Genomic DNA, 26528 nt, shown 5'->3' with positions numbered 1-26528 from the left:
TGTAGGTTAATAAACTTTTATTTTGTAATTTTTTTTACATAACTTACCATTAACTCGTTTAAGTTGTTCAAAACCTAACATTTAGACTAAGTATTGTAGTTTAATGTTTTTATACAAGAATTACCATTAAACTATATCTTAGTCTCCTATTCACCTGTCAACACCATGTACTCGCTCCACAACCATTTATCACTCACAACAACCATCCACCTCCAGCAACAAACATCACCACCCATCTCCACCATTCACCATCGCCTCCATCAAGTAACAAATCTAAAACCAATTTTAATCAAATTCGATTTAAACTCGCATTCAAACCTACATCAATTCAATCTCTGATTTCAACAATAAAATTGCATCCTTGAACAGATGTGGTTATTAGTGGCACACAAATTAAGAAGAGATGCGCAAGGGAGGGATGTGGGGAGTGAGGATAGCTACAAACTAAGGAAAAGAGAAATATCTATAGCTAAAAAAGAGAAAAACATATCTAAAAAATAATAAATGTTCCTCAAACTAACCATGCAACAAAAATAAGTATTTAAAATTTGTCATACAATAAACAAAAGCAAGAAAGCATTCGTGCATTGGTAAAACTTATCAGCAGTCTGCAAAATAAAAGGAGCACAAGGATACGAAAAGGTTCCAAGTTGAAGACGATGGCAATTCAAATGATAGTCAATCTTTATAAATTAAAAACTCGTGTCATTTACAATCTTTTGCCACATCATGTCCATAGCTTATAAACAAACTAATACACTATTTGACAAATGGGTGAAATTCACCACCTATATATAACATGAAAAGTTGAAAACAACATTCTATTTACTTGTAACTCGAATATAGTATTTTGATTATTAAATATGCAAAGGTGAAGAAATATAATCTAACTTATATAATTTGTCTTAGATAAGATGGCTAACAATAATAGAACCCATTGCCACAAACATGATCATAATTGTAATGAAATGAAATACGTAACTTATCCTTAGCCAAGAAAAGATCGACCATTACATGTGGTCAAATTAGACTTTCGGTGAAGACAAACCATATTTGTGGAATAATCATCTTGTCAAGGACTTCGGCTATCATTTGTGAGAAACCTAATGTTTTGTCCCTTTGCATGCATTGAACTTATGCTGGACTTCATTCTTATCATTAAGTTTTGTCTTAATCAAAATCAAATCTTAACAAAATATCACATCATGGCTCATACTTTAGGACAAAAGTGTACAAGTCAATTGTCTTGGTCACTTGATGACCCACTTCACTTTTTTAGCTCAGATTTGGATCCTAATATATAATGTGTTTGCCCTAACTTAAGTTTTTTTTTCCTAATTAAGCCCATTACAAGATGACGTGCCTCACAAATCAACGTTTTAAAGCTAATCAAGGCCCATGATAGCTTTGTGAGCTTGATGATTTGGTTTTCTATGAATACAATAGTGATCCAATTGTTTTAGTTTAAAAAATATATAAATTTTAGAAATTGGTGGTTTTTGCAAAGTTTTGTATGCAATTAAATAGGTACAATAAAGTCTTTTAGGGGGTTAAATGTTATTTCCCATGTTAGAGGGACTTGCTTTGATGTTATTTAAAAGTGTTGAAGATGTGATGATGTATATATACATAGCTATGGTAGCTTTTGCTTAATATCTCATGATGCGTACAAACTTTTTTAATGCGATTAATTTTTTGAACTTAAAAAAAAAAAAGTTTACGAAGCCCACAACTTATGGACAGAAGAAAAGGTACCCATGACCCACTCTTTTGAAATCAATGTTTCAATAATCAACCCATATTCAAAATTACAGTCCCAAATACTTTTCTGAAATTAATATTTCAAATACACAATCCAAATTAATATTTCAAATATCAAGCCATAATACCATTTGAAATCAATATTTCAAACAAATTTTCCAAAACAGAATGTATATTCATATCATAAGTTCATATCTAATAAGTAGATTGGATCAACTCAATCAAGCATATGTATTACTACCAATATGTAGAAAATGTATATCAATATCCAGAAAAGTCATATGTATATGAAATCTTAGCATTTCACAGAACTCTTTTTTCTTCCAACGTATATAAAAAAAAATGTTCTTGAGATTTTGATTCATTAATAACCAACCTCATCAGTCCACTCAATCATCACCGAAAAGCTTAGACGCCGTTTGATAGACATCTTTTAAGGTCCAAACAGATCTTTTTGGTTGAATGGATCGGAAAGACTATTTGATATGCATAAAAAATGGGTCTTTCCCGGTAAGTATGTCTTTCCCAAAAAGCTTCAAAACCACATATTTCTGGCTGAATAGGCTGGAAAGACAATTGTGCCTTAAACTCTGTCTCTTTCTTTTTTTGCAGTATTAATTTCTTTTTAAATGATTATTTTATTTTATTTTTTATTGAATTATTATATATTAATAAATATTATTTTTAATATATAATTTTTATGTATTAATTAATATTATTTTATTGGATTATTAATTTATTTTAAATAATTTCTTTTTTTGTTCTTTTTAATGGATTATTATATGTTAAAAAATATTATTTACAAATATATAATATTTATATATTAATAAATATTACTGTATTGGATTATTAATTTCTTTTAGTAAACCTTTTAATTCATTTTTATTGGAATAGTTATTTTTTTTACAATACTACCATCATCCTAATATATTTTAAAAAAAAAAAAAATCATCCATCCCACCACTATCGGACATAAACCGATTCAAGAATCACATGTTGAGTTATAAAAAAAAAATTAAATTACTAGAAATAATAACGACGTAACATTAACTTGAAAAAAAACTAAAAACAACTTAATCGACATTCTATTTGGAATTTAAATGATTATTATGTAATTTTGATTTTGTATGTAATTTGTATGTTTTTATAATTATTCAGCATTCGTCCATCACAATATAGGACAGCAGGGTAATATTATTATTTTTCATCATTCAGCACAGTCAATCAGATATACAATCAAACAATATTGTTTCTTTCCCAGACAAAAAACTTCCCTATAGATCACTTTCTCGGACAGCACTTTCCCGAACAGTAACTATCAAACGGGGCCTTGGTCGATGCCACAAATATGTAAAAAATGGATATCAAAATATAATGTTATAACTAAAACTGTAATTGCTAAAATTAGTTACATTTTTAAAGTACATGTCTTGATTTTGAAATAGGTTGTTAAAATTGCTTTAACTTTTGAAAGTACAAGCATAAAAATAAAAAGTACAATGTCTTGATAGGAAAAAAACTGAAAGTATAATAATATAATTGGTAAAAAAGATAAGCAAGTTTAGTTTCAGAGTAGAATGTCTGAAATATATATATATATATATATATATATATATATATATATATATATATATATATATATATATATATATATATATATATAGGAGTATGATCAAATGAGAACACCTAAAAGGTTGAGAACGCAAGAACATATTTGGATCATTTAAATTTTTAAATCTAATGTTAATATTAAAGGGGTGATTTATGAAATATTTTAAAACTATTGGCATTAAAGTGTAACATTTAAATGGTCAGATGGGCATAACAGGAATTGCAACTTTACCTATTTCGTATAACTTCTCACTCTCTCACCTATTTCCTTTCATCTTCTCGTATCTATATTTCCTCGTCTCTATGGTTTCATAATAATGTTGCCTGCTTCTTACAAACCTCCTTCTCACATTTCGCAATCGTCGGTTCAACTCGTCCGATACACGCCTCCGATGACCGGTTCCCTTGTTCGTTACTTCGTCTGTGATACCACCTGCATGAGATGTAAGGTAAATGATCGTTTCTAAACCTTCCGATAGAAGAAAAAATAAGCAAGGGAAATGTCATCGTTTTTCAAACATCCAGGTCAGTTTTTTTACAGTTTTTTTTTAAATTACCTCTAATTCCAACAATGGACCTTCGTGGTGTATTTGCATTCCTATCCACTTTTTTTTAATCAGAGGATCTATGTCTCTATTTTAGATCAATTAAGGAGTTCTCAACAATCTCACTGTGTTTCACATTCTTTTTTCCATTGGCTCTTACTTTCTTTGTTTATCAAACGAAGATAATCAATATAATATGGTGTTAAGGGATACTAAGTGTCATTGTGAATATCTAGAAAACTCTTATATGTATATTGGTTTCTCATATTAAATTGGTTTGGCTTTTGTTTTCATTACTGACATGTTAAGCAAAGTGGTAAATTCAAATATCATTTTAATTATTGGAAACAACAAAAATTAATGATTATAATTTGAAACTGTGACATCGTTTATGATTAAAATTATTATCATAAATGAATCAAATATACATTGTATATGAGTTTATGTTATATTTATGTATGACTAGGCGAATATTCACGCGTTGCGCAAGAATACAACAATATATTTGAAATTTGTACAAATATATGTTTTTTAAATATATCAATGACATTATTATTAGCTTTTATATAATAAATCTTATAATAAGTTAGTATAAACATTGTTTGTTTTGAATTATATGATAATGTAGATATCTTTTAAAATTATATAATCCTAGGTGTCTTAATGATGTCTACCTGCAGGTTACTTATGAATAAAATTAAATATAATTTATGTTTAATGATATTTATAGTTGTTGTTATGATTAATTAACTTTAAAAAATTTATTTGCTTAAAATTTTAATTTCTATCATTGTAATTATTTAAAATATCAAACATTGTTTTTGTTTTTAAAGACAACAATATAATTTTTTTCATATAAGTTTACTTTTAACTATTGTTGTTGTAAATATTTAAAATAACCTATTTCGAAACTCTTAATTATTTTAATTTGGTTTCAAAAATTTAACATTTTTAAAATTTATTTGATGAGTATTGTTAGTTTCTATGATTGTAGTTTTAAAACAAAAAACATTTTTTTTGTTTTTAAAGAAAATATTATAGTTTTTTATATAATATTACTTTTAACTATTCTTATTATAAGTTATTTTTAAGCTATTTATTGAAAATTGCTAATGATTATAAAAAATAGTTTCATGATTTTTTTTTGTTAATTTAGGATTACAATTTAGGTGTAACACTGTAATTTATAATCTCCAACTATTTATAAAACAGGCTCTCGATTTTTTTCAAGTTTAACCGAAATTTTGATTTAAGTTAATTGTTTAATATTATATTGAAATTAATAATTTAGCTATTTTGCATCAACTCATAAATTATACAAATGTTGTGACTTTAAATTGATAATTGATCACATACGACAACATATTTAAACTAATAAGTTAACTATAATATGTTAAAAAGTTAAAATCATGATTTTATAAATACAAATATAATATGAGATTTTAATATTGTAGTTTAGTCAATCGTTTGAACGACTTTTACTCGCGAGTTATACATGAATTAATTTAAATACAATATATGGTTTAATGTTATTCATAATTTTTGTTATTGTTAATTAATTTTTTAAAATTTTATTTGCTTAATGTTTTAATTTCTATCATTATAATTTTTTAAATCAAACATTGTTTTTTTATTTTAAAGGTAACAATATAATCATTTATATAGAATTATTTTTAACTATTTTTATTGTAAGTTATTTTAAGCTACTTATTTGAAAACTTTTAACGATTATAAAAATATCTTTAGGAAATATTTTAGTTAAATTGAGATTACGATTTAGTTTTTGCATTTATCACTACAATTTATCACTTTTAACTACTTACAAAATATTCTTTGGTTTTTTAAGTGGAACTGAAATTTATATTTAAGTTGATACTGTAATGTTATATTTAAATTAATAATTTTAGTATTTTGTTCAAACTGTTTACAAGTTGTAACTTTAAACTGATAATGGTTTACATACAACAACATTTTAAATCTAATAAATTAAGTATAATATATTAAAAGTTAAAAACATAGCTTTATAAGTAGAAGTAAAGATATTATTTTAAAATTAAAATTTAGTGTATTTATGAGTACACTTTAGGTTTGATATTTATTTAAATTTATTAACCAACTTATAATCAATATTAGAAAGACACTACAATTTATCAGTTTTAACTATTTACAAAATATTTTGTGGGTTGTTTAAGTTAAACTAAAATTTATATTTAATTTGAACATGTAATGTTATATTTAAAATAATAATTTATGTATTTTATACAAATTGTTCCAAAATTATATCTTTAAAATGATAATGGTTACATCCAATATTATATTAAAAATAATAAATTAAGTATAATATGTTAAAAGTTAAAAAAAAAAACATAACTTTATAAGTAGAAGTAAAAATATTATTTTAATATTGAAATTTTATTTATATATAATTGCACTTTACGTTTGATATTTATTTAACCTTATTAACCAACTTATAATTATTATTAGAAAGAAATTAAAAAGTCATGGGAGTTTCAAATGAATGTGGTGAAAGAAAAAATACATAGGAGTTTCAAATGAATGTGGTGCAAGGAAAAATGCTTCCTTTATGATATGATATAATATGATATGATATGATATGATTATATGATTATAGTCACAATCTTAAATGAATGTATAGTACTATAGGGTAAACTCAAATGTCATTTTTTTTTTATTTATTAATTGTTTAATGAGTTTTTTTTTTTGTTAGGTTTAAAGTTAGATGTGGTTACCAGACAACATTCATATTTTTTGGTGAGACGATTAAGCCTACAAGTGCGGTATAGTGGAAAAAGGAATTTGTGGTAAACATGAAAGACAAGGTGTCAAATTTGTTAAGTATCACTTAAGTTGGTTACACAAGTACATGGATTTTAGCAGCAAAAAATAATCACAGATGTTGAAGCAACGAGAGCTTGATGTGAGCTTTGAGTTTCAATAATTAATGATTATAACATTTCATTAATGATTATAACATTTGTTGTAGGTTTTGGATGTTCTGTAGAAGAGAAAAGCACCAATTTCACCAACAGACAGGTTTTGAAAAAACGGGAGCTTGATGTTTCAATTTTGTATTCTTGTATTCTAAATGGCTAATTATCATATTGTAATTTCTTTTATGTTTTGAGTTATTCATTTATGATTACATGTATAGAATAGGTATATATATACTATATATTGTATTTATTAGTGATTACAACTATATGAGATTTATTTTAGAAATTGTTCTTATTCATTTATAATTACAAATGTATTGATTTTTTTAATTTATATTCAACTTTATTCAATTACGATTATGATTGTATTCATTAAAAACTATAACATTATTTATTTATGAATGAAAATGTGTGTTAATGTATGAATACATGGTTTCTAATCATTAACTACAATTTTGTCAATATTAATGTAGAAATTCAAATTCTAATATAATCATTTATGATCGATGGTTTATTTTTTATTTACCAGAATTATGTGAAAAATGAGAAAAACAAATTGATGTTTTTAAGAAAAAAAACATTAAAATTTTTTTAGTTTTAAAATATATGTTTTGGTAAAAATGATTTTTATATTCCATTAACGAAAAAAAAAAATCGAATTCAATTTGGTAACCGATTCTAAATTTAAGGGAATTTGATTGAAATTTAATTTATTTTAATTTTAAAAAAATATATAATTACTAATATGCTCTTATATATTGATTGGTCCAGAACCGTTCTCGCGCTCTCAACCTTTTATGTGTTCTCATTTGATCCTTTCCATATATATATATATATATATATATATATATATATATATATATATATATATATATATATATATATATATATATATATATATATATATTAAGTTTTCAAAATGTTTTTCAAGATCCTTGTTTGAGATGCATAGCTTTTCCATAGTTGGCTCATTAATTTCTTAAAACTTGTTAATATCTTTTTCAAGATGAATATACCAAGAATCTGATATACGTCGTGATCTGATAAAATTGACAGAATCTGATATATATTCTTAAACGATCAACGAAACCATCTTAACATACCAGACACGCTATATTAGATTTTACACCAAATAACCCCATGAAAAGATAAAGAAGAAAAACCTCAACGAAAAGATCAACAAAACTATAGAAACAATTTGTAGTTTCCTTACATTTTAAGTTGCAATGAAACTGGTGCGGTACTTAAACCCAGAAGATCAAATTTTACAGGTAAAAAAACCAATAATAATTCAATCTTTTTACATTAATTAAGTTTTTCTAACAATTTGTAGTTTCCTTACATTTTAAGTTGCAATGAAACTGGTGCGCTACTTAAACCCAGAAGATCAGATTTTACAGGTAAAAACACGTTTAGACTGTTTTCCTAACAATCAACCGATCTCTACTTCGGTTTCTGAGTCGTATATTGTTGTGCTGAAACTTCAAAAAATAATAACTTCCTCTTATGAAGTAAGATTTGGACGTTCTCTGTATATACGCCCACGGTTTAACGACTATTACGACTTGCGTTTAGATTATTTTCCCTAAGTAATCCTTCTTTGATAATGTCTAATTATCGCTTTGACTATTAATTATCCTATTTTTATTTAATCATCTAGTATCTTGCGGGCGTTACACTGCTCCAAGTGATCAGTTACCATCAATCTAGCAAGTTACCAAATAAATGACATAACAATACTATAACGTAGAAGTCGCGTCGGATCTTATGTGGTTGAATTGAGTTTCAAATATAAGGTTTGTATCAAATCGGTCATTTAGTTGATAGTGCAACAAAATTGTAATATAGTGACATAATTAAAAAAATAAAAATAAAATAAAAATTCGGTGTCAGAACTAAAATTTTGTGGTAATATAGTGGCTTTCTTTCAATTTTCCCTAAAATTTAATAAATGAATATAAAGCCTAATAAAAAAGGTTCTAGAAGAAGAGTCGAACTAAAACGAATTCAATCTGTAAGGTTGGAGGGAGTGGTAACACTCATAGCACATTGTCACGTAAGGTTTTTTTAATTCTTTTTATGTCACTTGGGCTTAGCATGTGTGGCACAAAAAATGTAAGGAGTGGTGGTGTTTGATTTTAAATAGGTTTTATTTTGAAAAAATAAAAAGCAACAGCCAATAGTGTTTATGGTCAAAAGGTCACGACCAAGCTTGCATTCTCTCTCCTCTCGTTTCACCAGTAGCGACTCAAGGTTAAAGAACCCCCTAGTGGGCGCTCAGAGGCGATGTTCCAATGGTCTTAACAAACCTAGCGACCCATTTAGCGAACCCTAATCCCTCTGGCGTAGGAGGTAAGAAACACGTTGCAACCAGTTAATCTAAAACTAAATTGAATAAAACTGCAACATACGTTATGTATACATAATATATAACCGAACTAATTTTGGGGCCATTGTCATGAGGCCCGCGGCCGTTTCCAAATTGCCCTTATTTGGTCAGGTCTCATACCTCTCAGCACCATCTCAGACTTTATTGAAGTTTTCAAAGATCACACCCTCTACAAGTTGTATTTTTATCAAATCCATAAGACTCAGGTGCCACACTTGCCACGATCCACATCAGTGTCATATCATATTTGCGACACTGCTTTCCACATTTGTCATTTAGAATGCGTGAGTTGCCAAGATTGTCATTCTTTTTTTTTTAATTTTTTGTAAAGTAATTATATTAAAAATAATTAATTTAAACAAGTTATTTTAAAACTAAAGAGTATTATAATAATTAATTTATACTTCTATGATATAATAATATTTAACTAAAATAGAAGGGATTTATTTAAATTAATAAAGAGTATTAAACATTAAATGAAAGGAAATAAATCTAAATGTTAATTTTTATAAAGTTTGGAGGTAAATATAGTATTTTTATTTTAAGTTTGGGGTAAAAGGTATTGCAAAAAAGAACTTTCAGGGACTATTATTGTAACTTTCAATTCAAAAGTGTTTTATATTGCCGAATTTTGTATGCGATGGTCACCTCGCGCTGTTTGCCGAAGTCATGGCCGAGCTCTTTGTCAAACCACACCCACCAGCCTAACTGAGGGCCGTTTGTTTTTTTTTTTGGCAAAAAGAATTTTTGGGCACTTATATCTGCGGGGTAGATGTTTGCCGAAAAGACTGTTTGTTTTCTGGAAGACAAAAGAACCAAAAAAAAAACTTATTTATCCCTTCTTGTATGAAAGCATAGAAACTTTTGGTCCACGTCTTCTCCCGTAGATAAAGAAAAAAAAACTAAAGGCATTTTACCACTTCCAAAACAAACACCACCTAAGTTTCACATTATAACCTTTTCTTTTCTGTGTCGTAAAGATCATAAACATGTATATATATATAAATGTAATACATGCTTGTATTGCGAGTAACAAATAACCCTCCAACTGAGAACATAAAGATCCATGCAAATGACCACACGAGAACCCTTTCCGGAATTATTTATTGATGACCTTCCATTAAAGAAATTACCAACACGCACCCGGCCTTAATTATTTGGTCATGCTAATCAAGGTAACAATCGATCCAAAGAAGAAATTTGTGTAGGTTGGACCTAGAAAACACTGGTGGTAGTCATAGCACAGGTGATGAAAGAGTTCGTATATAGGTCTACGTAATGCAAGTAAATCATTCAATTAATAATCCCTCGACATGTACTATTATATATATGAGCTTAATTGGAATATGTTACAAGCCAAATGGAAATTAATTAATTAAGCTATCTAAACATAATTCTACAAAAACGCTATCCTCGTATGTGCGTTGTTTGTGTGTGTTTGTCAGTGTACATGCATGTGCCATGTGTACATCACTACATGTGTGTTATTGTCTTGCATTGCATGTGTGTTACGTGTGTGGGTAAACGAAAGATGCACGTACAACAAAAGGTGTTTTGTTTTCATTTAAATATTTTACGATCGACATCATAAAACATCAATAAATGATATCTTATTATGTAAATTATACAATATTTAAAGACGATCAATAAAACATCATCTTTCCGTAAGTAAGTAATATACTTCTAGATTTGAGCTTCCTGTTCGACCACTAATGTCTTGATATATCTTTTGCTTTAAGATTTTAGCTTTTGAAAATTAAGAAAATGGGATTCATACACGTCACATGTCTAAGTGCATGTGCACCAAGAAGGCGATATTGGGTGTGGGGTTTCTATGCTTTAAAGTTTAGAGAGTACAATAATTTTACTTATAGAAATGGTTTATAATTATTAAAACCAATGATATTCATGCACTACAGTAAATATCTTAAGTGTTGCTTTTAAGTTAGTGTGGTATAATATTGTATTTTTGTTGTTAATTTGTTTGGTAAAGCCGTATTTTCATTTGATAAAGCCGTTGTGAATTTTTATAAACAAATGGTACGTAATGTTTGTTAATTGGAATATATTTAATACAAAGCGTTTGATGTTATTGACTTCTAAAACATTTCATTCAAACCCATTTAACATATATTAACTAACCGTTTACTATTTATTTAAGAATATTATTTGTTTATACAAACTCTTTTTTACTCAAATATATCTTTTATTAATTTCTCGGTAAAGAACAATGATTCATACTTTATAAACAACTCATATCATTTTTGGAAAATATCATATTTTCATGTAACGCCAAATAAAAATAAAAATAAAAAGTAACTTTAATAATTAAAGAGGACAAATCACGAATATATGGAACATATTATTACACATCTAAATCTAAATCACATATAAAGTATGTACTTAATCAAATTTAATAGTATATACTATAATTAGATCTTTTATTTTTGATAAATTTAATTTATACATAAATATACAGAAAATAAAAAATAATATTTATAAAATAAAAATAACTGAAATTATATAAAAACAACAAAAAAAAAAAAAAAAAAAAAAAAAAAAAAAAAAAAACTGAAAATATGATTTTTTTTTTTTTTGGTGTGTTTTATTTTTATAAAAACATTAAATAATATAAAGTACGTAAAGGGGAAAAAGAAGCTAGAAAACGGACCAGTGAAAAGAGCTAGTCATCAGGCACTCCAACCCCACCTTTATTAATTGCAAAGCTTACAATAACAATCCCTAAGGTTCTTTGTAATGACCAATCATACCACCAATTATATGAAATACGTAAAGTTTATACATTAAACAAATTTAATATCTTTGTTTTTACGCTTGTATATAAATCATTAATTTCATGTGATTTATCTAATGGTCAAAAGTTATTAAAGATTCTAAATAATATCATATTCAAGTATTTGAAAAAATGATTTTGGAGACATTGTGAAAATCATTTGGTATTGGTTTGTTTATTAGATGTATTACTCTTTCTGATTTGGAAGTTATGAAAGTTTAAAATTGTCACATAAATCTCACATGGTCTTTTTCGTGGTTAAAGATTACATTCGAGTCTTTTTCCAAAAGTATAAGGTGGTGAAGTGTAATTAAAAAAAGAGAAAGGGCTCATTATGGAATATCAAAAAAAACTGGTGGAATTCAGTGTAAGACTACACTGTTTTGTAATTGTCTGGTGCTCAAACATTTTTCCAACACATTAAACCAATAAAACTTGGCCATAATTTCTACCAAGAAATCGTTAATGGAATCATGACATAGAATCCAAATTGACTGTGAAAGTTCCATCTTCAATACCCCCACAGACAATTTCATCAACAATCATCATGACTTTGTGCGCCGTAGACTCCGCCAGAGCACTTGCATGTCGCGACGGCCATGCGGCGGCGACGCTCAAGCTGATCTCAATGTTCGTTATATTTTTCACAAGCGTCGTCGGAATATCGGCGCCGGTGATGCTTGCTCGTGTGTTTCACGGCAAGCCTCTATACGATAAAGCAATTTTGATCATTAAATGTTTCGCGGCGGGAGTCATTTTATCTACCTCACTTGTTCACGTGCTTCCGGATGCGTACGACGCACTTGCGGATTGTCAGGTATCATCGCATCATCCATGGAAGGATTTCCCGTTCTCCGGTCTGATTACATTGATCGGGGTATTGACGGCGCTGTTAGTGGATTTAACGGCGACTTCGCACGTTGATGGATACAGTCACGGACACGTACATGGAAGCAAGGAGGTTACCGCTTACACGCGGATAGGAGACAGCGAGGACGTGAGAAAATCGGTGGTGGAGATAGAGGTTGTGGAAGCGGGGGAGGAGAGACGGCGGTTGAAGGATGAAGAGGAGATGGTGAAGATGAAACAGAGAATGGTATCGCAAGTACTGGAAATAGGGATTATCTTCCATTCGGTGATTATCGGAGTAACGATGGGGATGTCACAGAACCAGTGCACGATTAAACCGTTGGTGGCGGCGTTGGCGTTCCATCAGATCTTCGAAGGGATGGGCCTCGGCGGTTGCATCGCTCAGGTAAACCACCATCCACCGCCACCGATTATTTAGTTGATTGAATTGTTTTAATCTTAGCCGTCCATCTGGATCGATTTCTGAGGTCCAAAACTGTTTCAGTCCTTGTTTGATATACAGATACAGTTAACTGTAGCATCACAAAGTCGTCATGTAACATTTTTTTTATTTGATTGATACAGGCGGGATTCAAAATTGGGACAACTGCATATATGTGTTTGATGTTTTCAGTGACAACACCAATGGGGATCATGTTGGGTATGATTCTGTTCTCAATTACAGGATATGATGATAGCAACCCAAATGCATTAATTCTTGAAGGACTTTTGGGTTCATTGTCTTCAGGGATTTTGATATACATGGGTCTGGTGGACCTCATTGCTCTTGATTTCTTTCATAATAAGCTAATGAGCTCTGAAACATGGTTAAAAAAGGCATCTTTTTTAGCCCTGGTTCTTGGCTCCACTTCCATGTCTATTCTTGCTCTTTGGGCTTAATAGCTAGCTTAACTTTGATGCCTAAATCGATTCTAGTTATATACAAAAACTATATGTATCAGAGACATTTTGTGTCTTGTTAGAGTAACTAGATATATATATATATATGAATGAATGATAACATGTAAGGGGTATGGTATGGTAAAAAAGAGTATTTTTCATTGATGATGATATTATTGAATGTTGTGTGTAATGATGTTTGAGGAGTTATAAAAGTTGAATGAATTGTGTAGTTTAAGTGTTAGCAAGTTACAAGAAAACATTAATGTTGTAAAATGGATCAATCCATGAGCTTGTATCGTTTCTCTTGAACACCAGTGACTCCCATTTGTATCTCGATTATTGTATGCAATGGCATCTGAAAGAAAAAAAAAACATATACATCCAAGTTAGGGTTTGTTATTTGTACATGTGTGTGTGTGTTTGGTTACCTCAATGTGTGGAATTTCTTTCAAAGGTCTATCAGCAAAATATGCATATAAAGCTCTCAAAACAGCCTGTAAAAAAGAGAATGGAATCCACTTTCATTTCTTTGCTTGGTTTATATATAAATAAAAAATTTAGACTCATTTTTATATATAAACATTAAACACCAACATATATATGGGAGGTGTTTTAGTCTTTTAGCAAATACGGGAAGCAATGGCATGTAATTCCTTCTACCCATGAATTCCAACGGAAATGAAATCCCTCTATTTGGCAACCAACATGCTATGGAATGGAATCTCAGATTCCAATTCCGTCGGAATCCATGAACCATTGAAAAAAAAAGGTGTAGAAAGCTTGACCTGGTGAGATACAACCACAACGGGAGCCCGTTGGCGTTCAAGCTCGATGATCACGGGCTCCAACCTGGATAAATAATCCAATTATTATTATAATTATAAAAAATATTTAAATAATTAAAAAAATGAATATTAATAAAAGTAGGGAATTGCACACCTTTGTATTACATCTAAATAAGACTCGCCACGAGGGTATCGATACCTCAATTTATCCTTCTTGCGTGATCTTCAATACACAAATTTTTAGATGAATAAAATAAAACATACTCATTCATCGGGCATGTTCATTTTAAAAAAAAAATGAAAAACAATCAAGATTCAAGAATATAAAGAAATATTTAGATGAATAAAATAAAACATACTCGTATTCATCGGGCATGTTCTTTTTTATTTCTTCATATGTCATTCCATCGCATACACCAGCATTTATCTCATCAAGTGCACGCCATTGTATCTAAAAAACAACAAAAATAAACATATTATTATTTCATAAACTATAAAAAGCAATTAAAAAAAACACTTAATTTCACATTCACACTAACCTTTGGGAACCCCCCAATTTGATTAGCTGTCAATATTGTTCTTTGCAATGTGCTTGTCCATATCTAAACAACACCAAAAACACATATTATGTACTTCGAAAATTTTACATATTATATTATAGCATTTATAATTTATTTTTCATATGCTATAATAAAAGTATGTTGCTATTCATTTCTTACAGAAGCAGCACGTTCATTTTTGAGTCGCTTTTCCACAAAGTTGGAAAGTTTCTTAGCATAAACCTCACCTTTCTCACTATTACACAATTCAAATATATTTATTACATAAAATGCCAAATATAATATATTATGGAAAATCCTTGTGTTTTATAATTATAAAAAAACAAACCTCAAAACCGTGTCACCACCTATTCTTCCTCTGACATTATCACGACTTTCACCATGCCTCGTAAGCAAAATCGGACGTGGTGTCAAATGCGTATTCACCTGAAAATCATTTTAAAGTAATTTAGACAGAATTTACTCGAGTTAAAATTAGAAAGAAAAAAAAAACATTTATTTGTTAGAAAAAGGAAAATGATGAGGATAACTTGTGTGACATACCAAGAAAAACACAATCCTCCCAGGAAGATAACCACCGAGATTATTCACCTGAAAAAAAAAATTAAAAAGAAAAGATGATTAATTTATCTTTAAAAGATTTACAGAAATAAAAACATAAAAAATATATATATATATATATATATATATATATATATATATATATATATATATATATATTACACTATGAATTGTAAAACAAAATAGGCAAACAAGTTACTTGTATCTGTCCACCTTGACCACTTGCCATATCAATCATTTTAATATATGATCCTTCATTCACTGGCTCATACATCTACAAACAACAGACTAAAACATTTAGATGCAGTTTCAGTTTCTTTTTTAACTACTTAATCTGGAAAGCTATATATTCTTTCTTTTTTTTGTGATTAAAAAGACTAACTACCTTTTCATAATTATCAAGTCGCCTTTTGAAGTCCTGATATCCAGCTTCAAAATCAGGCCTGTAAATACACAATCATTTTATCCCTAATTAAACACATAAGTTCTTAATCAAAACACCATAATAAGTAAAGTCTATTCAGAGTTTTTTTTTATTACTCTTCTGCATAATCTGGACTCTGTTGAATCTTGAGGCGTATGTTTCTTTCAATAATCTGTGGATCAGTACATATTGTTTCCAGAAAGATGATCTGAATCCAAAATCATTTGGTATTATAATGTTGTTCATTACTTCAAAATTTAAAATAATAACACCCAAGATAAAAAATAAAAAAGAAAAAATAAAAAATAAAAAAAATAAAAAAACAAATACCAAACAGACCTTGCATTTTCCTTCAGCCATTTTCATAAGCATATTCCTTCTTTGACTAGTGCTGTTTGTAGCATCAAATATCCCTACCTACATGCAACCATAAGTTTAAATCATAAACATACATACATACATGCATGCATGCATACATACATACATAGGACTTACTTGGCCACCTTCTTGCATCCAGGCTATCATGTCATCCATTGCCAAAGCAGCTACCTAGTAGTAGCATGTGATGTATTAAAACTATTTGTCAAAAAAAACATGTCATTTTAGCATAAAATTAAATATTAAATAAAAGTAAATGAATTTAGCACCTCATTTCGAGCCTCCATGCCTTCCGGATTGTCACCTCGAAAAAAATCAGCACTCTGCATCAAACATTATTCATAATATGAATAATATAATCATTTGACATTTAAAAGTAAACCATGATTGGAATTCAAGAGTGAAAATTAATAAAAAAAAAATGATATGTTTAAAATCATTGAATACCTGGTTAGCTCCATGCTTAAGGCGTCGATACTGTTACACCAAGAAAAAAAATATATATTAAAATTATTTCCTATGCTTTTTCTGTATTTTCCAATTGATAATTAAAGAATATAATGTTAGGGAAAAAAATTAAAAATCACCTTTCCAACATTGAAATGTTTAGTGTCGTGACCTAACCAACGGAGATACCTTGTAAGTTTAGCAGCTGTAAAAGTTTTGCCACGAGCTGGCAACCCCACCTACCACATCCACCACAACTTTTTCAAATATTTATTCCAAGATTCAAGAAAGATACTAATAAAGATGGGAAGGGCATTCATGTCTTTTTTTAGTAGATGAGAGATTGAGAGTGCATCCCTATCCCATCTTCTTTTAAAACCCTTTGGGCAAAAGTTGCATTTTTGTCCACCATCAATCACAATCAAAGTAATAGTCAAAGTAACAGTCTGTCACAGTAAAAGTAAGTAACAGTCAGTCATAGTCATAGTCATAGTCATAGTCATAGTCATAGTCAAAGTAACAGGCACAATCACAATCACATTTAAAGTAACATTCAGTCGCAGTCACAGTAAAGTAACATTCAGTCACAGTCACAGTAAAAGTAACAGTCAGTCACAGTCACAATCACCGTAAAAGTAAAAGTAACAAACAGTCAGTCACAGTAAAAGTAACAGCCGGTCACAGTCACAGTCAAAGTAACACTCAGCCAAAGTCAAAGTCACAATATAAGTAACAGTCAGTCACAGTCATAGTCAAAGTAACAATCAGTCACAATCATAGTCATAGTCATTATGAGGGGCCTACCAAGACAATGGCGAGATGCATATCTTCTTTGGGTCCAAGCATTTGATCAGCAACAGCTGCAGCTGCAACAGCTCCAGCAGCAGCCGGCATTGAGTTCTAAAAGTATCATATTCCACAAAGTTAAAAAGACGAAAAACACCCTAAAACCCAAAATAAAAAAGTTTTTTTTTTTGTATAAACTATAAACCTTGGCTTCTGAAGCAGGCAAGTGGGTTGCACTTGCGGATTTCACTAACCGAGAAGATCCAACACCTCTATCCACAAAAACTCCTTCTTCACTATTTTCCTTCTCTAATGGTGAAAATGTTCCCACAGATTTTGACTCAACCATACCATGAGCTTTAGTAGCAACTTCCCTTTCCTATTCAAATGCCATAAATCACTTTATAAGATTTCAGATTCAGATCTTTATCGGATCCATATATGACCAAAAAAGTAACCTTTATGGTTGTTTGCAGATCATTAGAAACACCCACATCACCTTTAGTAGACTCCTTGTTATGCTTCAAAGATCTTGGATTCTCTGTCAAATTTGCAGCATATACCACAGGAGTCGATGGAGTTGGGACTACATATTGTTCAAGATCAAGATCCAAACTTGATGACATGCCATTCTGAGTAGTAGCAGTAGTAGTAGATAATATAACTATATAAGGGTATGTAAGTAATTTTACTCTTAACTGAAAGCAGTTAGACATTCATACCTCACTATCTTCGGGCAATGCATTTATACTAACATCAGGAATCCCACGCACAGTTGAGGGTTCAAGATTTTCTTGATAAGCTCTCCAACTAGCAGCCAGATCAAAGGGTGAAACCCTATCTGCTTTAATACAAACCCTGTACTCAAGAACTTCATCAGTGGTTAGCCTAAATAGAGCCAACCTTGTAACCCCTTGCAAGGTCCCACCCATGAATTGCCTGTTTGGACCTTCTTCTACTATGCATAGTTCGTTGGTATCCTTTGACTTCAATAAAAACTTGAAGTCCAATGTGTCTATAAAGGTAACAATAAGTATTAGTTATTTGTGATTCTATCAATCGATCAATAGTTAAGGTCAATTTGTTAAAAAATCATGAGAGAATCAATCAATCAATCAATTAGGAAACTTAAATTCATCAGTTTGAACAGGGAATCAACGAGTACCATGATTGGGAGAGGCAACAAAGCTTAATTGCCACATTGAGGATGACTCTCGCTCCATCGGAAGCTAATACAATGAAAACTAACGAAGTGAAAAACATGGGTATTGAAGTAGATTATGTGTAGTTCACGTTGAAGCTAAATACAAGTCAAATAGTTGATAAAAATCATTGAGAAAACCTGTTTTGAAGATGGAGTTAAGTAGTGTAAGAAATGGATAAACTTACAGCTTTGGAGGGGTCCCAAGAGCCGACGAGAGGGGCAGAACCGAAGACGTGAGGAACAAGGTCTCCTTTGGGACTGTAACTCTCCATCTTGAGAGATACATAGAGTTGACCACCGGCATGATCGTCGCTGGTATCAAGGTTAATTGATGAACCAGTTCCCATTGTGATTCACTTGGTACTGACTACTGATTATCAATCTTGAATTAGTGATTTTAAGGGGACCCAGATGGGTTATACTCAATTTAAGCAGTAAAAATTAGGTATGACATATGTAGAGACTGAATTTGTGGTTTGATAGAAAAGAAAAGAGGGAGCAGGGGATAGTCGAGACTCGAGAGCAGTGTGGGTGTTTTGGAAGAAGGGTGGTAGTGGTGGGGTCTGGTGATTCCAGATGGCGTGCGTTTTGCCGTTTTCCTTGGGCCTTCGCATCATAAATTCGCCATATCTACTTTCCCGAGGCGATAGATTATACTATTATAGATAGATATATAATAGAGACCATCAAAAAAAAAAAAAAAAAAAAACCTGAAAAAATAAGAATATTTATAAAAAAAGCCAGATTAGGACAATCGGAAAAAAAAAAAAAAGTCTTATTGAATGATTTCTTTTTAGCTGTACATTGTTTTTTTGTGGTTCAAAACCTATACTTTATTTAAACTATGTCGACCATTTAATAGGTATTAATTCGAAAAATCGAATTAAAATCAAATCAATCGGTATAATTAAATTGTTTTAACAGTTCATTATTAAAAAAAATGGTTTTTTTTTTATTTTGATTAACCGAATACATATGGTTCGGTTATTGGTTTCCATCTAAACACTAATTACAAACTGAACTAAACTAATAATATTAATAAAAAAAAATAAATATATATAGTAATAATATATGATATGTAATTATATTAGGTGAATGCCACTTTTAGACCTACCAAGTTTTACCTTTTGGTTTAAATGGTCTCTTTTGGTTTTTTTGTTAATTTAAGGGGTATGAAGTGTAGTTTTACCGGCTATATTGGTCCATTGACATATTTTAAGAGATTTTGAAGCCAAGTCATCTAATGAGTTAACTTGTCATACACGTCACCGAGTTGAGTTGATCATTTGTTTGGGCCCTAAGGGTTACTGTGGACCTAATTTTATAAAAAGGGTGGTTTAATAAATCAAATCCTAAAATTTTATACCTTTTTTGACCAATCCACTTTAGTGACTTACACATAATATTCTACTATTGTGGTGAGAAAATAGTTGAACAGCGGGTGGAGGTGGGTCGCATTAAAGAGGAAATGGGGCGTGATTTTGTGATATCAAGGATCGATATGCTCTCTGTGCAGCGCCGATTAGACTGTAACGAGAAAAAGGTGCATGTTCTGACTGTTTTGGTGGTGGGACTCGTGGTGTTGATGTTTGGTTTTCTCGTGGACAAACTGCACTCTCTAATCTAGTAGTGAATCCAGTGATGTTTGTCATCGATGTGGTTGTGTTAGGTTATATGTGTGTTTGTGTTAGGGTTAATGTTGTAACACCCTGTTCTGAATCAATTCCTAGCCTGAGGTTGTGGGCCGAATATCGGTCATCATAAGGATTAGGGCCTTTGAAAAGGTAGGATCTAGGCCCATTTAGGTGCGGGTGATGTATTAGAAGTGATTTGGGTGTTCGGTTTGTGTTTTGGAACCTAGGGTATTTCGATAAAGTGGCAGTTCAGGCTTTTGGTGGAAAATGGATTTTTGTTCGGTAGGTTTTAAGAAATGTTTGATTTGTTAGAAGTGTAGAGCTTCTCGTCACCTTTTCCGTGGATATAAGGATCATCGGAATCGGACTTGTAACGAAGAAGTTATGGCCTTCGGAAGTTTCGTGGTTTTTAGGCTTAACCAAGTACGCTAGGCGTACCTAGGATTACGCTGGGCGTAATGACCAGGAGTGGTCGCAAAGGTTCTCTGGAGTACGTTGGGCGTACCAGAATTACGCTGGGCGTAATTCCGTCAGATCAGAACCCTATTTTAGGGTCTTTGACCCTATTTAAACTCCATATATCATAACCAAACCCTAATATCTTCAGCCTCCACCCCTCTAAACACTAGAAATCGTCATATAGCAGCCATGGTGGCATTTTGGAGCTTATGGAGTCCATTTTTGGGATATTTGGCCCACTTTCAAGAAGATGGAACTTGTTGCAAGGAAGGGAATCAGAAGGAGCTTATGGATCTGGCTTTTAGGACTCATTTTCAGCTTGATGAAGGTATAAAGCTTTGAACTTGATCATTCATCTATTAGATCTACCATTTTTGGGTTTTGGTTTCTTTTTTGTCCCAAGGTTGAAGCTTTATGGTTCCAAATCCGTTTTTAGGCTTGGGGTTACCACCCTTGATGCTATTTGAGTCTCTAAGGCAGAAAGTTGCCATCTTGATGGTCTAAATGGGTTCATGCTTGAGTTAGGGTCACTTTTACGGAAGTAGAATGCCATTTTTGGAGTTTGGGTTTGTTTGGGGCATGCAAAGTCACTAACTCAGTGATTTTATAGGTTTAGACGTTAAGTATAACTCAGATCTATGATTTGGACATAATGGATCAAGTATTAAGCACTTAATGGATGTTGTGCATGAGCTGTTTGTACGTTGGGCATACTATGTAGTACGCAGTGCGTACAGTACATTTGCTCAGTACGCTAAGCGTACAGAAGAGGTACGCTGGGCGTACGCGCTCAGGAGGACTTGGGCCATTGTGGACTTCAAACCTTTAGACCCTAATGGTTTTGGGCCTGGATTGTTGATAGTTGGGTCTGAATGCATCTTTGGCCCAATAATGGAATAATTGGGCCTTGTGGCCTAATATAGAAATGAACTTCGCATTATGGGCCTCGGGTTGGGCCAATTCTTGGACTGGGTTATTGTGGGCCTTCGTGGGCTAATTGGGTCAGGATTATTGACTAAGGAGAATATTGGGCTTTAGTATAAGGTGCATTAGAAGGGTCTGGGCCCAATTTGGAAAATTGGGCCATTGATGGATTTATGGACAATATAGTGTTGTGCTTTTGGTTTGGGTTTGGGCCTTAGTTTGAATCATACAGGGCCAGGGGTAGAATGGTTATTTTCATCCAATGCATGGATTAAGGATTATGCTATGAACCCAATTGCTAATTAGGTATATTGATTGGTAGTGACAGCTTGGGAAGCTGGCGAGGCAGCAGCTAATGATTTCATGCGGGAAGCTTCTGCAGTGCGAGGTGAGTCTCCTCACCATACCAATGGGTCTAAGGCACCAAGGCCAGCCCATTACGTGTTACGATATATGTGTTAGCCATTCTATGAATTTATATGCTTTGTGATTGTGCTTGCATGAAAGACCTCGGGGGGTTCCCGAGGCACTTAGGTGTAAGACCTTGGAGGGTTTCCTTGGCATCCTATGTCAAAGACCTTGGGGGGTTCCCGAGGCACTTAGGTATAAGACCTTGGAGGGTTTCCTTGGCATCCTAGGTCGAAGACCTCGGGGGGTTCTCGAGGCATTGGGCTAAGACCATGTGGGGGTTCCCATGGCAACCGGAGTAAGACCCTGGAGGGTTTCTAGGGCTTCCTTATGTGTTGGCTTGCATGGTTTATGTGTTCTGTATAGCTATTTAGCTAGTATGATATGTTATAAATGATTGTGTGTGGGTATGCTCTGGGGAACTCACTAAGCTTCGTGCTTACAGTTTTGTTTATTGTTTCAGGAATCATCGATTTGGAAAAGAAGGGCTCGGATTGATCGCAACGCACACACCCATGATTTCCACAATGATAGATTTGGGGATGAACTTTGATAAATGTTTTTAATTAACGATGTTTTGGAGTGATTGAAATAAATGATATAAATGTTTGGCTATAATAATAATGAAATTTTTACCTTTGATTTTTGGGTTGTTACAAATGTGGTTGTTAGGGTTAATGTCGTTTGTTGTGTTGACTGTTAGGGTTTATGTGGTTTGTTGTCTACTATCTGTTATCGTCTTATGGTCTAAGTGTTGTGAAGTGGATGTTGAAGACCTGTGTAAGCACAAGCAATTTTGTATAAATGATTATGTAACCGTGTTTAATGTAATGGAAATGATGACCTTTGTTAATTAGGATTTGTTTAATGTTAAACGATGTAACTGATAAGCTAAATATTAGTTTAAAATTTAAATAAACATTTTTAATAACACTAACCCTAGTATAGTCCCGTTAGTTAGTGACGAAGTTGGGGGTATTTTCGTCCTTTCATCTTTTAGCCTCGATACAACTGAGACAGATATGTGACCATTTTTTACCTTGTTTTGCTTGCTTGCCCTTCTTTCGTTGGAATTTATGGTATGAGAGATGAAAGGGTTCGATGAAATCGGTGGAATGTTCATGTGGATTTGATGTTATAATACGAACCTCAACCACACAGACCAACCCAAGACGACCCTTTTATGCTTGCCCCAAAAAGGTAAAAGTTGATTGCAACTTTCCTTCTACTATAGCCCTAAATTTGGAAAGGGTTTTTTGCACAAGTCGTTCACATAAATCTTTAAATTATGGGCCCCCAAAATGGGTTTATTTGTTGGGCAAACGAAGTTAAGACTACGAACACAAGTGGTGAGGCAATCATGATTACAACTTTGCTTAGCTCGAATAAGAAGCTTCAGTCGGATGTTAGGAAGATGAAAATTTGGTTATTTCTTAGTTGGGCTATTTTCTTTGTGATAATAGTGTACAAGTTGTAATGGGTTGTTAATGGTATTTTCTAGTGATGTGGAATAAGTAACCAATGTGGTTGTAATCATCTTCCAAATTAATGAAATTTCCATTTTAAGTAGAAAAACAATGTATGGTTGAGTTTGCAAGACTGCAATCCAATGAGCCTTTCCGCACTTCCCACAAGTGCAACTTGGCTGTCCCTCAAATTTGGTATCAGCGGTCTTAGACCGCTTCGGCGCCGGTTGTGACTGTGTCGAGGCCTGCCGATGCTCCCTCAACTGTAGTTCAATCTCCAACTCACGCTGCCTGGCGGCCTCCTGTAACTCCAGCAGTGTATCACATCGTTGGGTGGCAACAAACTGAAGGATGTCAGTCTTGAGCATGCTCAGATAACGTGTCATCTGAGCCTGCTCAGCAGCAAACTCTGGGCAAAACATCACCCTCTCATTAAAATATGCGGGTGATCTCCGTCACTGACTCCGTAACCTGTCTCAGATCCAAGAACTCATGTGACAACTGCTCGGGATCGACCCATGGGATACAGCGAGCGCGAAACATATCTCTGAACTGCTCCCAAGTAACAGCAACTCTCTGGTCATCTGTATACGACCCAGTCATCAATATCCACCAGTCCTTTGCCCCATACCTCAGCAAGTTCAGGACGCATCGACCCTTTTGGTCAGTAGGACATGAGCACATAAAGAAACATCCCTCCACGTCAGACAGCGACCTCATGGCTATGAGCGGATCCTAAGTCCTATCGAAGGTCGGGGGCTTCGTGTTATCGAACTCCCGATATTGGAAGCCCCGACTGGCTCCTCCCCTTGTCGTTGTTATAGTTGTTGTAGCTGTTGTGGCAGCCGTCTCAGCTAGGGTTGCATATATGTCATCAAAATACTCCATCATGGTGGTCTTAATAGATCCAAACATCTCCGGAATTTGGCCCCGGACAATCTTGACCCCCTCCTTGCGAATGATCTCCCTGACACGATCCTCTGTCAATGATGGCCCATCCTGGCCGATAATCTCGTGTGTTGTCGGGGCACCCTGATCGCCTTACCCTGATCTTAATCCGGATCTAGTCACAAAATGCCTCGTAACCACCATACTGAAAGTACACCAGGAAGATATCAGATAATTCGCACAAATAACAGGGAACCAACTCCCAACTAAACCCTAGGGTTTGTGACTTCCTTGCTACGTATATGGGTCATGTGCTTTCAGTAGTACGGGACCATACTACCTTCCACACCTACCCATATTTGTCTCAAGTATCACCCCAACACCCTAACAATATACATATACATGGTGGTCGCTCAATCCTCACTCCTAAAGGAAGGTTAACTATCTCATAACTGACATGTCGGCCTCACACAACCCACCCATGAAACTTCCACCAACCTTGCATCACTCATATATGCTAGCCATACATAACGTTGGACCCATAGACATTCGAATATTAGGTCTTACTCTAAGCCCACAACCAAACAAGGAACAAGAAATAAAGTTGAACCAAACATTCTCATGCTATAAGATCTTAATCATGTACAACCGTGATGCATACACTAAGCAACTACAGTAATGACGTCAATCTCATATAAGGAAAACCCTAGGCTATCAGGCATCATACAATCAGGAAATTCTATCATGCAATTCCTGAAGATTTCTAGCCTAGTACTAGCATGTTGTTCTAACATATCACATAATCAAATAACTGCATGGCATTTTAGGGTCTACTTACTGGCTTCGGCCGATCGTACACTCTGCATCTTCCTTTACTTATTTTGAAGACCATTTAAAAATCATTTTGAAAATATTTCCTTGATTTGAGGCTGGATTCACACGAGTGTTCCTCCAATTTACTCAAACCAAGGCTCTGATACCAATTTGTAACAACCATAAAAATTCAAGCAAATTTAAAACTTTTTAAAACATCTAGAAACCAACAGTTATTACAAATTTGTTTTCAAAATAGTTCCATATCAGATTATACCATAAACAAAGTCATAAAATGTGAGGAGTTGTACGGTTACGCCTTTGCCTTCTCGCGATCATCTGAGGTATCTGAAACTAAAACTGAAACTGTAAGCCCGAAGCTTAGTGAGTTCCCCCAAAATACCCATACACACAACAATATACATATAATCACGAACAACATATTATGGGTCCAGTCACCCATCGGGTTAGAATACCCCAGGCCCTCAACCATCTAGTTGGAATGCCAACATACTATGGGTCCAATCATCCTCGGGATGGAATACCCCAGGCCCACAACCAACATGTTGGAATGCCCATATACTAGGAGTCCAATCATCCTCGGGATGGAATACTCACGACCCACAACCATCAGGTTGGAATGTCTAGGTCTATTGGCTTTCACATAAAGCAAATAAGCCTCAACCACCAATCAAACATGTGCACATATAACAGATAATCACATAGACAGACAAATCGATCTAACGGATCATACAACATAATAACATCCTATCTACTAGGATACTGATATAACAAATCATAACAACATAATATCATCCTATCTACAGGATATTGATCTAACAGATCATACTAGCATAGCATATACAGATAACAATCCAAAAGGGTCGACCTTGTTGCCTTAGAACCTGGAGTACAGTGACAAAAACTCACCTCACACCTATCGAATTGAAGTGGTAAGTGATGGGTTTTGAGCATTCTAACACTT

General features: G+C 32.6%; 2 protein-coding genes across 3 annotated transcripts; one reads left to right on the top strand and one right to left on the bottom strand.

The window, feature by feature from the left end:
* Window positions 1-12464: 12464 nt before the first annotated feature.
* On the top strand, window positions 12465-14035 carry LOC111912685 (zinc transporter 6, chloroplastic). Its single transcript, XM_023908422.3, has 2 exons — window positions 12465-13309; window positions 13489-14035. Exons 1-2 carry the CDS (start codon window positions 12602-12604, stop codon window positions 13801-13803), a joined length of 1023 nt encoding a protein of 340 aa, XP_023764190.1. The 5' UTR covers window positions 12465-12601; the 3' UTR covers window positions 13804-14035.
* On the bottom strand, window positions 13943-19662 carry LOC111912666 (6-phosphofructo-2-kinase/fructose-2,6-bisphosphatase). Of its 2 annotated transcripts, XM_023908411.3 has the most exons (23): window positions 19137-19662; window positions 18913-18976; window positions 18470-18762; window positions 18206-18379; window positions 17953-18126; window positions 17766-17861; window positions 17102-17200; window positions 16962-16991; window positions 16784-16837; window positions 16632-16685; window positions 16476-16553; window positions 16253-16344; window positions 16098-16155; window positions 15912-15986; window positions 15695-15742; window positions 15480-15577; window positions 15311-15386; window positions 15131-15193; window positions 14951-15042; window positions 14746-14814; window positions 14592-14655; window positions 14235-14300; window positions 13943-14161 (listed from the first exon to the last, which is right to left on the bottom strand). In XM_023908411.3, exons 1-23 carry the CDS (start codon window positions 19296-19298, stop codon window positions 14084-14086), a joined length of 2157 nt encoding a protein of 718 aa, XP_023764179.1. In that variant the 5' UTR covers window positions 19299-19662; the 3' UTR covers window positions 13943-14083. The 2 variants fall into 2 exon arrangements, with proteins under 2 accessions (XP_023764179.1, XP_042751433.1); XM_042895499.1 differs by lacking the exons at window positions 18470-18762; window positions 18913-18976; window positions 19137-19662 and having other exon boundaries at window positions 18247-18379.
* Window positions 19663-26528: the final 6866 nt, after the last annotated feature.

This window comes from Lactuca sativa, chromosome 5 (genome assembly GCF_002870075.4).
Source record: "Lactuca sativa cultivar Salinas chromosome 5, Lsat_Salinas_v11, whole genome shotgun sequence".
Lineage (NCBI taxonomy): Eukaryota > Viridiplantae > Streptophyta > Magnoliopsida > Asterales > Asteraceae > Lactuca > Lactuca sativa.
The sequence above is the reverse complement of the archived record's forward strand: the minus strand, read 5'-3'. Positions and strand labels throughout refer to the sequence as shown.

Coding starts and splice junctions, on each gene's coding strand:
- LOC111912685 (XM_023908422.3), top strand. CDS start 12,602: ATGACTTTGTGCGCCGTAGACTCCGCCAGAGCACTTGCATGTCGCGAC. Junction 13,310..13,488: donor TCGGCGGTTGCATCGCTCAG/GTAAACCACCAT, acceptor TGATTGATACAG/GCGGGATTCAAAATTGGGAC.
- LOC111912666 (XM_023908411.3), bottom strand. CDS start 19,298: ATGGGAACTGGTTCATCAATTAACCTTGATACCAGCGACGATCATGCC. Junction 17,201..17,765: donor TGCATCTCGCCATTGTCTTG/GTAGGCCCCTCA, acceptor TGGATGTGGTAG/GTGGGGTTGCCAGCTCGTGG. Junction 16,554..16,631: donor GGATGCAAGAAGGTGGCCAA/GTAAGTCCTATG, acceptor GGTTGCATGTAG/GTAGGGATATTTGATGCTAC.